Here is a 13,517-nt window from a genome sequence, read left to right on the forward strand (position 1 = left end):
CAATTTACCATTTTATACTCTCACGAACCCAACAACCTGCACCTAAAATAAAAATAAAAATATGATATTACACAATTTACATAATTAATCATCTTTCGTTCAGCAAATTTATCAATAATTAATAACAATTCAATTATTATTAAATTAACCTCCCACCCTGTACCCCTACAAACCCAAAATGCTGGACCATGCATTGTGCTGTGCCGTAACGCAGGTACCCTCTGTTATGTCAGTTTGTGTGTGTCGCCATATATCTTGGAGATGGCACAGAAGGCGCGCCAAAGGCAAGCCAGTCTGCGCCCATCCGCTGATGTCCGGGGCCAGGGGCCAGCTTTCATGCCCAAATAATAGCTTACTCCCCAGCTGAGCTCAAACAGCTCCACTCAGACATACTCATACCTAATCCCTCGACTTGTACCAACTTGGTCAAACATGGGATTATGATAAACAGAACATCCTTCTTTGAACTACGTTGCCCTATTCTAACTGCATTCGCAGTATCTAAACACACACTCCATGATAAAGCATCAGCTAGATATATTTCTCCTACTAAAGCTCGGGCAGCTTGATATCCTTCTGCTAACAGAAACAGGGCTCTCTCAGGATTACTCCCCTAATATCCTGGCAGCCCTAACCATAGATTACTACATCCTCCAAGCCAACCGCCCTCAGGGGAAAGTGGGCGGCGGGGTAGCCGCTATAATACGGCATGGCTGGAAATTTACCGCCTTAACGCCGCTAGATCTACCGTCAGTAGATAACCTTGTTGTCAAACCAGAATCTAATGCTGCCCCCCTGATATGTGTTCTGCTCTATAGGCCCCCTCATAGCATGCCTTCTTTCCCACAATCCTTGAGTGAACAGGTAGCTCACTTAATAACCAACCATGCTAAAATGTTGCTGATCGGTGATTTCAACTACTGGGCAAAGGACCCATCAGACATCCCTCAATCTGCGGAACTATCCCACCTATTTACGGGGTTAAACCCCGCTCAACAGGTGTCCTCCGCCACACACATTAAAGGTCACACACTTGAGCAGGTCTGGACCGCCAACTTTGTCACGTCCGCCATGTTGGTCACACCCTGTACATGGTCGGATCACTACTTAATTAAATTCACCATCAATAACATTACCACGGCTAAACCCCCACCTCTGAAGGGGCAACAGCAAGGAACTGGAACAAAATGGACAAAACCCTATTCCTCAAAACTCTAGTCAACTCCGTTCCACCCAATCACCTCTCTATCAACCATAGCGAATGAAACCTCACAGCCTGGCTATCAGCAGCCAGCAACAAATGTGCACCCTTCAGGAAAACACACCTTGCCCAACGTCATGAAGCTCAGAGATGGTTCTCCACCGACCTAAAAGCCCCAAAACTAGCTCTTCCGCAACTTGAAAGGAAGTGGAGACACTATTACCTATCTGAGGACAAAACGACCTATTTAGACGCTATGAGGATCTATAAAAAAGCTATTTTGACTACCAAAGCCGCTTACTTTTCCTTTAAAATCTTGACGGCTACAAACAAATAGGTCCAAGGAGATTTTCTCAATTGTCAATGAGCTGTCCAATCCTGACAGAGTTACAGTTAACCCCACTCTCTGTCAAACCCTATGTAACTCCTTGAACACCTTCTTCATTGACAAGATTGCAAAGATTAAGGCCAGTATCTCGGCATGCTCATACCCTGAGCCCAGTCCCATCACACTCAAAAATTCCAGCACCCTCACACAATTTCCTTCTATTAGCAACCAGATATTCTTGCATCTCCTAGCTAAAGTAAAATCAGGCACACCCAGGTACTGCTGCCCCCCCCCCCCCACCCGGCATTTTAAAAGAAATATTCACTGTTCTCCCGAGTCCAGCTCTTTCTCTTTTGAATGAGTCACTGTCCCAGGGCCTTGTCCCCGAAACCTTTAAAGAGGCAACTGTTGTCCCCCTACTGAAGAAATTAGGAGCAGACCCTCAAACCCTGATGAATTACCGCCCAATTTCTCTGTTCCCATACCTGGCCAAGGTCTTGGAGGCTTACACGACTAGATGCCTCTCCGCATTCTCAGAAAAATCTGAATACCTCGACCCCCATCAAGCAGGGTTCCGCCCAGCACACTCTACAGAGGCTGTAATACTGACGGTATTGGACACCCTCCGCAGGGATGCCGATAAGGACTCCCCACAGGCCCTCGTACTGCTGGACCTCTCTGCTGCTTTTGACACGGTTGACCATGGTATACTGGTTGACCGTGGCACAGGGATCCAGGGGCCAGCCCTGGGTTGGATCAGCTTCTTCCTGGAAGACCGCTCCCAGTTCAGTGCTCAGTTTACAGTTCCCAAAATAAGAACTACTTGCGGAGTCCTGCAGGGATCCTCACTTCCCCCCCTCCTGTTCAACCTTTACCTCCTCCCACTGATTTGGGCCTTGGAAGAGAGGAAAGTGTGCACCTTCAACTATGCTGAAGACTTCCAACTAATATTCTCCATCACCAATTCCCCCGACTCGGTCCGTGACTTTCAGTCCACCATGCTAATCATCAGCGGTTGCATGAATAGCAATCACCTGAAACTCAATCCAGACAAAACTGAGCTAGTCCTAACAGGGGGTATCCACAACCCCTAGGGCTCACACTTTTGGCCAAAGGAACTGGGCCAATCCCCCTCCCCATCTGCCTCAGCCAAAAGCCTCGGGGTAACAATTAACCGTGACCTCAACATGAAGCCTCAAATTGGGTCAGTGATATCTACCTGTTTCTTCCATCTGAGGAAAATATGAAAGATCAGAAGATTTCTTACCCAGGAAGCTCTGATCCAGGTGGTCCTTGCCATGGTGATGTCCCATGTCAACTACACCAACTCCCTATACTTTGGGATTCCATTATACCTAACCAAGCACCTGCAACTGGTACAGAACCAAGTAGCTAGACTGATTTACCAGTAGCCTAGATACCATCACGTCACCCCCCTCAAGAGAAAGCTGCACTGGCTCCCTATCACACAGCGATGTGCCTTCAGGGTATGCTGTCTCATCTTTAAATCTATAAATGGAAGGAGCCCTAAATTTGTGAACAGCCTCATTCAGAGGCATCTACCCATGCGCAACTTGCGCTCGGCACACATGCACCTCCTGTTAACCCCCTCCTTCAAACTGAAGTGCCTGGTTGTTGCTAGGTTTGCCGTTCTAGCCCCAAGACTTTGGAACTCTCTCCCCTTCGAAATCCAATCCTGCACCAACCTCCCAAGCTTTAGGAGGCTCCTCAAGACCTGGCTGCTTAGACAAGCTTACGAGTAACTCCCTTGGGCTCCGGTACCTCTCAGAGTAGCTCCATGAAACCAATCCGGTGTAGATGCGCTTTATAAAATCTTTTAACATAACATAACAGGATGATCGTGCTGAACGTCAGTGCAGCACTGGGGTGATGGTGTCGGGAAGCGTCTGATCAGTCCAATCAGTCATCCAGTATCACATTGAAGTCACCACTCTATAATATTGCCCCAGGCCAAGGCTAGCTATCAACAGGCATTTCTCCAAGAAGAAACCAAGGCTGTCGGTATTGAGTCCGTAGACTGCTGCAAAAATAACGGTCTGTCTATGTAGAGTGCCTGCGAGGAGGACGTAGCGCCAGCAGTCATCACTGATGGCGCGGTACAGTTGCCATGGTATTCCTTTGCGTAGTAGAATGGCTAAGCCTCTTGGCATAGCCAGAGTGGAAAGAGGTGTAGGATTTGCTACACTATCTAATGCACAGCTATGGGGTCAAGGAGTGGGTGAGGTGGAGCTCCTGAAGGAATCAAAGATCCACCCGGTGTCTGGTTAGATTTTCATGAATCAGGCGTGCTTTCCTGCGGTCATGAAGCCTGGAGTAGTTCCATGTAAGGCATTTGGTTTCTGTCATGACCCTATGAGGAGAGAGTGTGTGGGGTAGAGCTCAGTCAGCCGAAGGGTATGTGTTGTGCAAGTGGGTGGGGAAAGAGACACAGTCACGGTACATGGCTGAAGAAGGAAACAAAGCAACAACAGACAACAAACATGTGTTAGAACTGGGGGGTCTCTAGTTGGCAGAGGTAGGTACCTTTAACCAAATAAGGACCCTTACTTCTAAGTCGGAGAAAGGGGATTATACTACTGGATAACCCTTGCCCACCCCCTTAATAGCTTGGCACGAGCAGACAAGCTTATCTCAGAGGCAGTGTGTAAAGCATTTGTGAACACGTACAGTAATACAGTGAAAAACTACAGATGGACAATACACCGGTTGTATTATAAAAATAAGTATTCTTATATAGATTTATCACAAGACCATAAACTACAAAATTCCACAATACTGTAACAATATTTCAAGATGGTAGAAATGGTTCAAAAATATGTTCTTCACTTAAAAGCAGTCTTTAGCAACAGACAACTCCAACTGGAGTTATCACGACGCCGAGGACAAAGAAATCCCAAAGTACGGTGCCGACCGCGAGGTGCGCGGCATCGGGCACGGAGTCAAAACAGACCCATAAAGAATAGTACCTTGGAAAAGTGAAAACAAAGACTGCTCCCGGCGTCGGGGAGGTGCGGCGTCGTTGGCGCGTTGTGGCGTAGGTTCCTTGCTTCGGGGGAGATGATGCGTCGGTATCCTGGATGCTTGCGCAGGCAGGGGAGGCGATGGTTCATGACCGGAGAGGAGGTGATCTCACGGTGGCGCCGAAACCACGGTTCCGTAAGATGTTACGATGTCGATGGATTCTTGACCACCCACGTCGACGATCGGCTCTGCGATGATGTCAGCTTCGGAGTCGATGCAGCACAGCAGCAGGCGTCGGGCCTACGTCGCAAGTAGGAGCAGCGCTCATGGCTATGGCAGGCTTACGATGTCGTTCGCTGGCGTCGATGTTGCAGATTCGTTCTGTAGCTCTAGAACAGCAAGTTCCAGAAGCAGGCAAACAGAAAGAGTGAAGTCTGGTATCCCTGAGACTTCGGTCAGGAGGCAAGTTCAAATCAAGCCCTTGGAGTAATATTCTACAAGATGAGGAAAGTTCTTTAAAAGTTCCTTCTCCTCTATTTGGCAATCAAGACACCACTGCAGGCGAGCCCAGCACACAGCACACTGGCAGGGGGGCAGTCCAACTCCTACAGCTTCCTTGGTTCTGCTCCTTGGCAGAGGTTCGTCTTGTTGTTCCAGAAGTGAGCTAAAGTCTTGGGGTCTGGGTCCCCAAATTTATTCTACTAAATCCTTTGTCCTCTGAAGGTAGAGTGACCTGTACCTAGTCCAAACCAGTTCTCTGCAGTCCTGGAGCACTTTGTTTACAGGACTCCTTCTTTCCTTTGGCAGGGTGGGCCAGGGACCTCAGACACACCACAGGGGGTGGAGCCAGCATTGTGAAAGGCAGGCACAGCCCTTTTCAGTTCCAGGTGCTACTCCTCCCACCACTCTACATGCAGATAGTTCTATTCAGCCCTGTGCTGACTGACCCTATCTCCTGGAAGCCCCCAGCCCCTGTCACTCACAAAACCAGACACCCAATACACAAGCTAGCAGAGGCAGGCTGGATAGTTAGGTAAGAAAATACCTACTTTCTAAAAGTGGTATTTTCAAACACAGAATGTTAAAACCAACTTCACTAAAAGATGTATTTTCTCATTCTGAGTTGAGGCATATAAAACTCAAATTTCTACCATGTTCCCTGGCTCAGTTAGAATTATAAGATGTTATAATCATACTGCCCATTCTGGTCTATGGGGACTGGTAGCCTTGCAATAGTGAAAAACGAAAATGGCTGTAATTCACTATTAGGACATGCCACACACACCAGGACATGTCATACCTTATACTTACAATGCACCCTGCCCTTGGGCCTACCTTAGGGTTGTCTGATATGTAGAAAAGGGACGGTTTAGGGACTGGTAAGTGGGTGCACTTACCAAGTCAACATGGAAGTACTAGACTGCACACAGGCTCCGCAATGTCAGACCTGAGACACACTTTACAGGCTGCTTCTATGGGTGGTAACAGATTTACAGGCCCTGGGCAAACATGGTTCACTATACTAAGGTCTAACAAGTAAATCAAATAAGCCAATCATGGAGTCACTAATCCATTACCAACAATTTACAATAAAGATCATATGCACTTTAGCACTGATCAGCAGTGGTAAAGTGCCCAGAGTCATAAAATAGCCAACAACAGGTCAGAAAAAATACAGGAGGAAGGCAAAAAGTTCAGGGATGACCGTCAAAAATGGCCAAGTCCAACACCATGAATAACAACCCAAACCCACCCACTTCCCACTCCAAATCCCAAACATGTTTGAGTAGGACAATACCAACTCCCACCCCAGTGTCCCACCATGAATTTGATAAAGCGGCTGGGAAACATCCATGTAGGTGGAGAAGAGCCAGGCAAGCGACCCAGCCCGATAATGGCAAGGAGGCTGAATGTGAAACTGGGTGTACTGGAAAGTAAGACAGTAGGCCCATCATTACTATCTGGCGTATCCATGATCGCAGTGGCCCCCAAGGATTACAGCCAGCCTACCTGGGTCCAAGGGTGTTGTTGACAAGTGGACAAATGCAGCAACTGCCCTGGTCCTCGTGGTAGGATCAAGTCTCACGCAGGCGTTGGGAGGTCAAGCTATCAATTATATTCCCTGAGATGATCCTCGCTGGAGCTGCACGGTGAGTCCCTGGGTAAAGGCTTCTTAGCAGTGATGTGTTTAGCAAACTTCAAAGCCAATTTGGCATCAATAAAAAAAAAGAGGTTTCCTTCAAAAGGGATGCATGGTTTGGCTGGATATAGGATGGAGTAGTGAATTTTCACCTGTTGTAGGATTCTCTTGCAGGCAAAAACTCCCACTGGGCAGCTTGAACAGTGAGAGTTAAGACTGGATAAAAAGAAATAACATTTTCTTGGTATTGGAGCTTTGACGTTCGTTAGATAACCTCAGGACCACGTCCCAATCTCGGTAATTCAGGAGACTTTAGACGGGCTGGCGCACCCATGGAGGGGAACGCAGATCCTACGAGCAATGCACCCTCTCTACAATAAATACTTGGGGAAGGACCTCTTCAAATACGTCACGAAACAAAGTCCTCTATTTTATTGATAGTCATGGACTTGAGGATCCGTATGATCCAGAGATTGTTGTGATGGGACCTTGATTCCAAATCCTTGATTTTGGCCTTGATCAATCAATCAATAAATCAATCAATCATGACATTTGTAATCAATCAATCATGAAATTTGTAAAGCGCACTACTCACCCGTGAGGGTCTCAAGGCGCTGGGGGGATGCTGTTACTGCTCGAATAGCCAGGTTTTTAGTAGCCTCCTGAAGTTGAGTAGGTCCTGGGTCTGCCATAGGAGGGTGGGGAGGGTGTTCCAGGTTTTCGTGGCGAGGTGGGAGAACGAACTGCCGGCGGTGGCCGCTCTTCGGATGCGGGAGACAGTGGCGAGGTCGGCTGAGCGGAGCTGGTGGTTCGGGGTGTGGAATGTGAGTCATCTGTTGAGGTATGCCGGTCCGGTGTTGTGGAGTGCTTTTTGTGCGTGGGTGAGGAGCTTGAAGGTGATCCTCTTGTTGACTGGAAGCCAGTGCAGGTCTTTCAGGAGGGTTGTGATGTGGGTGCGGCAAGGGATGTCGAGGATCAATCGTTTGGAGGCTTTCTGTATGTGTTTGTTGTCGTTTCAGGAGTTTGGCCATGTCTCCTGCATAGAGGGCGTTACCGTAGTCTAGCCTTCTGCTGACGAGGGCCTGGGTGACCGTTCTTCTTGTTTCGGTGGGGATCCACCTCTAGATCTTGCAGAGCATGCAGAGGGTGTTGAAGCAGGAGGATGAGACAGCGTTGACTTGTTTGGTCATGGAGAGCGTTGAGTCGAGGATGAATCCTAGGTTGCGTGCGTGGTTGGTGGGTGTTGGTGCTGCTCTCAGTGCGGTCGACCACCAGGAGTCATCCCACGCTGAGGGGGTAGAGCCGAGGATGAAGGCTTCTGTCTTGTCTGAGTTCAGCTTCAGACAGCTGTTCTTCATCCACTCGGCGACAGCCTTCATTCCTTTGTGAAGGTTGGTTTTGGCTGTGAGGGGGTCCTCGATGAGGGAGAGGATCAGCTGGGTGTCGTCGGCGTAGGATATGATGTTGAGGTCGTGCAGTCAGGCGACGTGAGCGAGTGGTGCCATGTAGATGTTGAACAATGTCGGGCTGAGGGATGATCCTTGGGGTACGCCTCAGATGATCTTGGTGGCTTCGGATTGGAAAGGGGGGAGGCGGTCGCTCTGGGTTCTGCCGGAGAGGAAGGAGGTGGTCCAGTCCAGTGCTTTGTCTCGGATCCCTGCGTTGTGGAGGCGTGTGCGCAGGGTGCGGTGGCAGACAGTGTCGAAGGCGGCTGACAGGTCCAGAAGGATGAGGGCTGCGGTTTTGCCGTTGTCCAGTAGTTTCCTGATGTCATCGGTGGCAGCGATGAGGGCAGTTTCGGTGCTGTGGTCACTGCGGAACCTGGACTGGGGCGGATCCAGGATGCTGTTCTCCTCGAGGTAGCGGGTCAGTTGTCGGTCTTCTCGATGACCTTTGCCAGGAACGGGAGCAGGGAGATGGGTCGGAAGTTCTTGAGGTCCTTGGGATCAGTCCTGGGTTTTTTGAGCTTTCCGGGAAGGTCGCGGTCTCGAAGGAGATGTTGATGGTCTTGCAGAGATGGGGTGCGATGGTGGGGCTGGCTTTGTTGAAGATGTTGTGTGGGCATGGGTCTGACAGAGAGCCGGAGTGGATGGTGTTCATGATTTTGATGGTGTCGTCATCGTTTATGTTGGTCCAGGTGAGTAGGGGATTGGTGAGGATGGTGGCCGTGAGGTCGGAGGACTCGGTGATTGTCGGGGCAGTCAGGGTGATGAAGCTGTCATGGATGTCTGCATTCTTGGTATGGAAGAAGGTGGCAAGGGCGTCGCACAGGTCTTGCGAAGGTGGGATTTCGTTGGTGTTGGAGAGCTCCTTCTAGATGTTGAAGAGCTCTTTGCTGTTGTGTGCGTTGTTGTCTAGGCGGTCTTTGAAGGAGGCCCTTTTAGCGGATCTGATGAGGTGATTGTGTCTGCGGATGGCGTTCTTGTGGGCTGCGTAGCTGTCCGTTGTCTGTTCGCGGTGCCATTTCTTCTCTAGCTAATAACTAATAAGGTCAAGTATCTTGTCCATCCGCAGAAGTTGTTCTCTGGAGTCGGCCTGGCATTTGTCCACCACAAGACCCTGTTTTCTAGTTGGTCAAGCATGCCTTCATGGTTGTCCACACGTTGATTCATGTGATCCAGGCGGCTCGTGAGGAGATTTAGCTTTGCGTTGATAGCTTTAAGATTGGTCTTGACATTCACAAGTAGTTCTTTGTGGTCAACATCATTTTGGCTGGACTTCCCAGTGTGTTCGGGGGCATCCACTGATTGCCGCTCCTGTTTAGCCTGTTGAGTATGCCCCCTTGCCTTCAAATGTGAGTGTGGACTGTCCTGCATCTAGTTTGCCCATGGTTAGGCTTCAGTTGGAAAGGGCGTAAGGGCAGTAAAACTGGCAGAGACCCAGCAGAGGATGTAGAAATGCTGGGAAGCCATAGTGAAGGGGTCCCCAGGGAAGACTGTACCAATAGAAAAAGGTCATCATCATGCAGGTTATTTGAGGACAGACTTGGGTCACTGCAGAGCCCTGTTACTCTCTATAGAATGGTCTCTCATGAGGGGCATGAGCAGATCCGCAGGATCTCGGTTGTGCAGCTCCTGGATAAAGGGAGCAGCTGGTGCAATAGAATAGAGGAAAAGGCACTAGCTGCCTCACCTCACAACAACAGGGAGCCTCCAGGGAGCACAACGATGAGAGATGGGCGGCCTGGGGTATAATATTAGGAGCAGTGGCTTAAATAATGTCCGGCGTGTCCAGCAGGGAGTAGCAGGGTTAGTACATCTGTGTAGTCCTCAGGTCCGTTTCTCTCAGCACCAGCCAATTGGAGCTGCCTCAAGTGTGGGGCCAGGAGGGGTGTCATTCCCCCCAGGTGGCAGCACAGCGGCCACACAGGGGGAGCAGTGGTCCCACAGGAGCCTCACTTGTGCCGCCCACAGATCCCAGGGGCGAGGACCAGGCGAAGGCAAGTTGCGTTGTCAGCAGCAGAGCCCCAAATCAGAAGGCCAGCTGGTTGCACAGGCCACACTTCGCTCTGGCATTCCGACCATCTGGCCCCGCAGATCAATGGGGTCGGGTTGCAGCCACCGCACCCTCACAATTGGCCAGAGCAAACTTATTGGTTTGAATTATTCACGGCCACCTGCTGAATCCACCAGGGCACCTGTGTTGTCTGGGCCACGTTTTAGCTTGGGCAGGTCACGGCTCGGGATTCTCATGCACAGCCACGAGCCAAGGCTACAAACTTTCGCTGATGGCAGTGCAACCTGATTAGGGAGACTGCGGCAGCAAGTAGATGCGGCGATGGGTCCGCTGAGTACAGGATTTGTGGAGGATAGTGGATTCAGCCATTAGGACCCCCCAGTGAGCGGCCATCTTCGGCCCTGCTAGGCTCCTCCCTCATCATTTATTGTTGACTCATTGAAGGCAATAAAGTCTCCCATAAAAACCATGGATTCTCATGCGGTAAAGGTGTTACTGGAGACCAGTCCGTCTTTAATGTTTTGGCAGGCCAGCATTAGGGCAGCAGGTAGGATTTCTTACTGCATCTCTCTCCTTATCTGCTCTTTGAGAGAATGGTTCCACATCTGTGCTTTCATCTTTGAACGTAGGCTGTGACTCAACTCACACAACCTCTGATGAGCCACTTTTTTTATTGCAGTTTGATGAGGTCGTCTTCCTTCCAGGTGCGACTATCACTTTTTGCATTTCATACTGCATAAGAACTGGCATTTCCACCAGTACACCAGTGCCTGGGGATCTTCAAAGGCTGGTGTTGCAGTGTCTATTCTCACATCCTGCATCTGTGTGTATTTTGGTCTCTGCCTGCTTTGTGACAACGATAGAATTTTACTGATAGCTTCTCCAGGCTTTGCAAGTCTTGGCTCTGTAAGTACACACACCTTATTTTTGAATTACGTTGTTCAATTTTTTGCACTGGAGAACAGCCGTTCAATAAGTAGAGCGTGTGTACCATTCAATCTACAAGTAGTGAATACACAAGTGTCCTGTGGGCACTGACTGTCCTAAAATAATTGTCAAAGAACATTCTCTCTCTAATGATATTGTTTTTGTCTTGTATGTTTACTTACCCATGAATTGTCTCACAGTTACCATCTTTTCCTCATGTTCCAATTTATAGACTGTTCTATGTACAGCATTTCATCTAACTCTCTAAATCCATCAATATATAAATAAATGCAGACAGAAGTGCTACCCTGATGAATTATCCGTTTCATTTTTACAGCCTAAAGACCTGTACCCAGTGCTTACAGATGCTCTCATGGAAAATAAGCCGAATTTCGTGCAGCTTTTCATTGATCAAGGTGTCAGCCTGCGGGATTATGTGACAAAGGAAACTCTGACCCAACTGTATAAAAATATACAGCCAACGCCCACCTTCTGTCAGAAACTGAAGAAAATCGAGAAAGACCAAGTTGAGAATCAGGAAGGTATCAATCTCCTCCACATTGAAGAAGCTCTGAAAAGCTTGTGCAAGTTCCCAGTACCTCTTTACTTCACGAAAGAACCACAGACCGTTGTCCACATCACATCCCAGGTACATCACCAGTTCTGCTGATACGTTATTAATTATGACATCGAATGTTAACCCGTAAATGCCTTTTGCAATTGATAATGGAGCAGTACTCAGTAATATGGGTGTTGTGCTTGTTGAGAATTCCCCAGGACATAGAAAAAGGTCTTCACAATATCTACTCTTTGTTAAATAAATATCACTTAAGGGTTTGAATTGGTTCATCAGAAAAAGCCCTCAGTTTCTTCCATAGATTGTAACTGACTTCTACATGAATCAAGCCATTATGCTTCAGGATTGTTTTCAGTCGATTGAATTGTGGCCGTAGGTTATAGGATTGTTAAACTAGGGGAAGATAGACTATAGACTTACTGTGAGCTGGCATTGAGCTTCCACCAAGAGAAAATGATGTGACTTCAAAAAGGTAATCTGATCTGTAAGAACACTTTGCATACCCGTGGTAGCTAGCTCAAGCAGCAAGGCTTTCCACAGAAAGATGCATGTGGACATATGCCAAAACAAACATTTTCAGGGCCTCAAGATTCATCTTTTCTGGTGTTTTCTAGGCTTAGCATTAGGTGAGGGACGAAGTATAACAATTGCAAAACTTCCATCAAAAAGGGTCGATCTGCATGATTAGTGGGGAGCTAAGTGGATTAAATAAATAAAGTAGCAAAGCCTCTCACTTCATCTTGCATAATACTAGATGTATACAGTAAATATAATAACCAACACAGCAGTGATAAAAACAAGCAAGAGAAGTGCTAAAAAGAAAATCAGTTGCATGTGTACTTCACATGAAAGGCCAGATGTACGACTGCAAAATAGGTCAGCCCAATGTACTAACCCTAGTTTGCAAGACGCTAACCTACTAGCGACTCACAAAATAGGGTTAGCGACTCGCTATTAGGAAGGGGCAAGCCAAGGGCATTCCTTACTAATAGCGAGTCCTTACCCAACACTTGCAGTTTACCACCCTTCTCAGAAGGGCGGTAAAGCACTCGCAAACGGGAAGGGGTCCCTAGGGGACCCCTTTCCCTTTGTGAATGGATGCGCAAATATTTTTTAGGGCTCGCGCAGCGAGAGCCCTATTGTATGGGGTTTCAAAATGGAGCCTGGAATCGCATGTGCTTTTCCTTTTGGCTTCCATGATTGGCCTTTGCGTGCGTGTGTTTCTGAAAGATGGCACGCAATAGGCCAAAGGCGGGTGCATTGATCCGCCCATGGCCTACTGGTGTCTATTATGTGCACCAAAGCCCATGTGGTTTCAATTATCGTACCCAGACACGGGCGCGATAATTGAAAACACAAGTTTCGCTGTGGCGCGGCCACCACTCGCTGGCTTTTTTTTTTTTTTTACAATACCGATCGCTTTTACGATCGCTTTCAGTGACACTTGTTTTTTTGTTACTTTTCTCGTCTTTTCTTCCACCCTGCCCTCTCTCGCAGTCTTTCGCTGTCACTGATCACTTTTTTTGTCTCCCCGTCTGCCATCTATTTCCACGTTGCCTTTCTTCTCTACCATGACCCCTTTGTCTATACTACTTTCCCTGTACTGTTCTCCTTCGCCCCTGCTTGTGTGCTTTTCCCGCTCCATCCTGCCCAATTTGCACTCTCAAATCTATCTCTCCCTCTCTCATTTTTCTGACTGGCTGTCTGTTTGCGTGTATAGGTGTGTAACTGCCTGTATGGATGAGTGAGTGGGTGAGTCTGTGCGTAAGGGGCTGTATGGGTGAGTCAGTATGTGTATGGCTGTGTCTGTGAGTGAATGGATGTGTCAGTGGTATATGGGTGAGTAACTGCATATGTGAAAGACAATATAGGTGAGTGTTGGAGTATATGAGTGAGTGTATGTGTA

At 48.3% G+C, this 13,517-nt stretch overlaps 1 protein-coding gene across 4 annotated transcripts in view; it reads left to right on the top strand.

Annotated features, from left to right (window-relative positions):
* The window catches only part of LOC146808505 (transient receptor potential cation channel subfamily M member 2-like), a 2,014,188-nt gene that overhangs the window by 670,293 nt on the left and 1,330,378 nt on the right, over positions 1-13,517 (top strand). For all 4 annotated transcript variants that reach the window (XM_085623584.1, XM_085623586.1, XM_085623585.1 and 1 more), the window contains one exon: positions 11,372-11,683. In XM_085623584.1, coding sequence (XP_085479710.1) covers positions 11,372-11,683 — 312 coding nt within the window. The remainder of the gene's footprint in view (positions 1-11,371; positions 11,684-13,517) is intronic.

This window comes from Triturus cristatus, chromosome 8 (genome assembly GCF_964204655.1).
Source record: "Triturus cristatus chromosome 8, aTriCri1.1, whole genome shotgun sequence".
Lineage (NCBI taxonomy): Eukaryota > Metazoa > Chordata > Amphibia > Caudata > Salamandridae > Triturus > Triturus cristatus.